The following is a 4,645-nucleotide window of genomic DNA, read 5'->3' on the forward strand; positions in this document are numbered from 1 at the left end:
GTACCAGCCCCACACAGGTTGCTTTAATATAAATGGTTGTGAGTAGCACATTGTTCTGTACAATAACTGTCACAAAGGGCACAATGGTTGAAGTCAGCTATATAAGAGCCTTTGGTCATGGACATAACACCACTTTGGAAATTATTGGTTACCTTGAGATATCCATCCATCCATTTTCTTCTGCTTCATCCGAGGTCGGGTCGCGGAGGCAGCAGCTCAAGCAAAGCCACTCAGACCTCCCGATCCACACACACCTCCCCCAGCTCCTCCAGGGGAACCACGAGGCATTCCCAAGCCAGCTGCGAGACGTAGTCCCTCCAGCGTGTCCTGGGTCTTCCCCGGGGCCTCCTCCCGATGGGACGTGCATGGACGACCTCTCCAACGGGGCATCCAGGGGGCATACCTTGTAAAATGCATGAGTGTAAGTTCCTGTTTGCACCAAATCAAATGTCTGTATTATGAAAATAAACCAATTAATGGATTTGTTTTGATATATCACCCTTGTATCATTAATCTGTGGTTGTTAAATTTGAGGTGCACGTTTGTCCAGGTGCAGGCAATAATTTGCCAGCACTAGGGTGAGAACCAACTGCAGTTCAAAATAAAGGTGAAGATAGAAAACACGCTTTTCTGGTTTTTAAATAGTGTTTTTAATTAGATTCAAAATAAATAAATATACAAAGAGTCTGAAAAAACATCATAAAAGGCTTTACAAAGTCCAGGTCAGGATGGGTCTTTTCACCAACTTCTTTCAAAGGTGCTTCACTTCCTCCTCCAAGCCCTCATCAAACCAGTTGCAAAGCAGTTTCAGTGCTGCTCTGGTTGAATTTTTTTGGCCTTGGAAGAGGTTGCAGGACTCCTTCTGTAAAACCGCTATGACAAAACATCATTATCATCTTTTACTTTTAATTTTGAAACAACCGTTTTTCCTCTTTTGGATTTAAGGTCATGAACAAAACTGAGCCTGAACGTTTCAATATCTCATTTTTCGGGCGATTAATTGGTGACAACTTAATTTGGGGGTGACATGTTAATGGTGTTATTGTCAGGGTGTTATTTTCCGGGTGATTAATTGGTGGAAACTTATTTTGGGGGTGATGTGTAGGTGGTGTCATTGTCAGGGTGTTATTTTCCGGGTGATTAATTGGTGGCAACTTATTTTCAGGGCGATGTGTAGGTGGTGTCATTGTCACGGTCTTGGTGGTTGTGAATGGTGTTGTCTCAGCTGGTTCTTTGCTCATCTGGGAAACATCAGTATTGAGAGACATTTTTGAGCCATGCTTTTTCATCTTTTTCTTGGCATAGTCCTCCACCTTCTCCTCCGCTTTTTTGACACGAACAACTGCTTTCTTGTTCATCGGCAAAAGGGGTTCCACCTCAGTCTGGAGCACTTTTTCCTCCAGGTTAGTGGAGAGCTTCCCCATGTTGTTCTCCATCTCCTTCACATTTTGCTCCAGTGTTTTCTGTTTCTCCTGGATTGTGGTGAGCTGCTTTGTAAATTCAGGCCTCAGTGTCTTCTCCAGTGTACACGCACTTTGTTCCTCCTTTTTTGTGAGGATTTCTTGCTTCGTGCAGAGCTGCTGTAGACAACTGAAGGTTGTTTGCATGTGTTTTTTCTGCTCACATTGCCACTTGCTCATAGTCTCTTTCAGAAGATCCACATCCTCCTCAAGCTTTGACTTATGCTTGACAGATGTGGTCTCTGTGGTCTGCTTCTGAGAAATAACATTGAGTTTGTCCTGCAGAGTCTCCAGCTGTTTGGACAGAATGTCGATCTGGCTGTTGCTGTGCTCTTTCAGAGCTGTCTTCTGAGCTTCTGCTGAAATTTTCAATGACATCAGCTTCTCCAGCAGTACTTGCTGTTTGTCCAGCTTTCCTGTCAAAGTTTCAATAATGTGTTGCTGCATGTCCACTTGCTCTACCAGAGACTTCCTGTCATTGTGCTCAGTTCTGTCATTAATGACCTTTTGGAGGTGTTTCATCAAACGGTCTTCCACAGCTTGTATCAGACTCTCCATCAGTTCTTTTCTACACCCTTGGCAGTGCTTTTGGAAGTCTTCCTGAAGACGTTCGGTTTGCTGCTTGACCTTATGGAGGTCCTCTTGCAGACCACTGAAAAGATTCTTGACTTTTTCCAAACCTTCCTCTGTGGTCTGCTGAAATGTCCTTACTCTCTCCTCTTCAATATCATTATCCTTCTTTAAGTCAATAATTTTGACTGTAAAGGTGAGAGTGTCTTCATTTCCTTTTCTTCTCAAAATGATAGTGTCTCTGTTCTTGTCCATTTTGGTTAGGAAGTGAGGATCGTTGACGATTATTTCAGTTCTCTTGTGCAGCTAAAAATGTGTGTATGATCGTTGTTTGGCAGTGGCCAATTTTCCAATGTCTGAGTTACTCAGGTAACAAAATCTGTTCAGTAATTTCTATTCATCTTCAAACATAATTAAAGACTGAATTCTGAGATTATACACATGAATCGGACATTATAGCAAAGTTGTGTACCAATTCTGTTGTGTTTACTGACTTATGTCTATAATCTCAGAATTCATACTTCATTGATGTTTTAAGTTAATGTTGCTTAGTTCTGCTAATCCGCTAAATGCTAAATAGCAAAGCTAACTTTTTTTGTTAGCGGATTAGCTTTTCAGTTAACATTATCCTATGATATCTTCCCCCTCACCCTGGAAATCTTCCTCCCCGTCCCTTACAGGCTACATTCCTACAGGGTAGCACTGATTAACCCAAACTTTGATAAGGCCTAATTAGGAAAGAGTAACCTTTCAACAATGATTTGCAAATCCTCCTCAACCTATATTCAATTGAATACACCACAAAGACAAGATATTTAATGTTCAAACTCATAACCTTTATTGTTTTTGTGCAAATATTTGCTCATTTTGAAATGGATGCCTGCAACATGTTTCAATAAAGCTGGGACAGTGGTATGTTTACCACTGTGTTACATCACTTTTCCTTCTGCAGACGCCTGAACTCAATTGGCAGGTCTGATGGGATAAGTGGAATACTTGGTTTAAAGACATCTTCTCCCTTGACCTTGCCTGTCATTACTGTGGCCTCCAGGACTCTTGGCATCATCTTCTTAAATGTGTGTCGGGTTAAATTCCATTGCTTGGGTGAGTCGAGATTCCACAGATGCATGACTGGGGCACCAACTTTGAGCACAAAGCTGTGTGGTGGGAGGGCTGCTGGTGCCAGGCTGAGGAAGAGAGGGTGCCCATCTGATGACCTGTGGTAGCCACTCCACTCCTGCCACGTGCTGGTGCTGGAAAGATGGAAGGAGAGGAGAGAGCAATGCCACTGGCCCACAGATGGTGCAGGGAGTACAGGTACTCGGCAGTGGTGCAGAGTACCTGTAAAGATGGGCCAGTTGCGATAACCCTGTCATATTTTACACATTGACCTATTGAAAATTTAAACAATGAAAAATTCTCCAAGGTTTTTCACAGACATTTTTCCAGACTGAGTGATGTCATATAACCAGCAGGAGACCATTGATACTATCAGCGAATTTGGTGACATCACACCTGAATTTATTGAATATTTTTCTGGGCCTGTATGCACGAAGCAGCCTAAGGCTAAAAAATAGCTCAGAGTGATGTTATTCTAAGAAAAATCATAGAATTTCTCGACTTGTTAGACATTTCTTAGAATTTTCCTTGGGTAAGATGAAAGTTGTCCGCAAAGCACCTTAGACCTTAAGAGGGCTCCTACGGTGCCAAACTGGTAAGAGTCGTGAGGAGAACTTTTAAGAAGCCGAAAGAGCCTTTCACATTGAAAGCGTCAGACGCGTCAGAAGTGTCAAAAATCGGTCTAAAAAGCATTATTTTCAATGAGATGCGTTGCTTTTTAGATGAGTCAGAAGCGTCGTGTTGCCGCTTGTCGGCAGGATGATGCGGTTAAAGTTCAATCCAATTCAACTTTTGACGTGCTGAGCCGTGAGGTAGCTTCGCGCTGTCCAATAGGAATGACACGGAAAACACAGAAGACGAGTGGCAGGAACCACTGGTCTATACAAAACAGTTCGGTGCAGAAACCACTGATCTGTACAAAAACAGAAATGTGTCACAAGACTGTTCATTTATAGAGCAGTTTTCTGAAGAAAAATCCTTGGAAATGTTTTTTTGTTGTTGTTGTTTGTTACCTCAGAATTTCTGATTACTGTTTAAAAAAGTTTAGAACACTTGCAATTAAAACAGCTAAATAAATCAGTAAATGGTTCTTTAGAAACCTTTAATCTGTAAATTAAAACCACCTGTTATTTCAGATTAGATAATTTCTTGTTTAACATAAGGAACCTTGGACATTTATTTTTAGACAAATGGAAATGGAAACTTGTACATTTTTAAAAGTCTGGCAGATTATTTATATCTCATTTCAACCAGTAAAACAGACACTAAATAAATACAAGTGTTTATTATAAATGCAACAGGAAATAATTTAACAATGACTGCAGTGTGATTGTAAAGTAGGATTTCTGTGACATAAACCTCATGATGAATTTTTTTATAGTCATTTCAACTTGTAATTTCGTCAAAATATGTAATTGCCTTTAATGTTGTTATCAGGACAGAGTCATTTCTAAAATATGAATTTGAGCGCAGTAAGTGGAGAGCTTCTACCTGCG

The 4,645-nt window shown here is 41.0% G+C and overlaps 1 protein-coding gene across 1 annotated transcript; it reads right to left on the reverse strand.

Moving 5' to 3' along the window:
* Positions 1-751: 751 nt before the first annotated feature.
* Positions 752-2,285, reverse strand: LOC117517915 (golgin subfamily A member 6-like protein 22). Its single transcript, XM_034179046.1, has 3 exons — positions 1,989-2,285; positions 1,194-1,766; positions 752-862 (listed from the first exon to the last, which is right to left on the reverse strand). The coding sequence occupies exons 1-3, from the start codon at positions 2,283-2,285 to the stop codon at positions 752-754; spliced, it is 981 nt and encodes a 326-aa protein (XP_034034937.1).
* Positions 2,286-4,645: the final 2,360 nt, after the last annotated feature.

This window comes from Thalassophryne amazonica, chromosome 9, assembly GCF_902500255.1.
Source record: "Thalassophryne amazonica chromosome 9, fThaAma1.1, whole genome shotgun sequence".
Taxonomy (NCBI): domain Eukaryota; kingdom Metazoa; phylum Chordata; class Actinopteri; order Batrachoidiformes; family Batrachoididae; genus Thalassophryne; species Thalassophryne amazonica.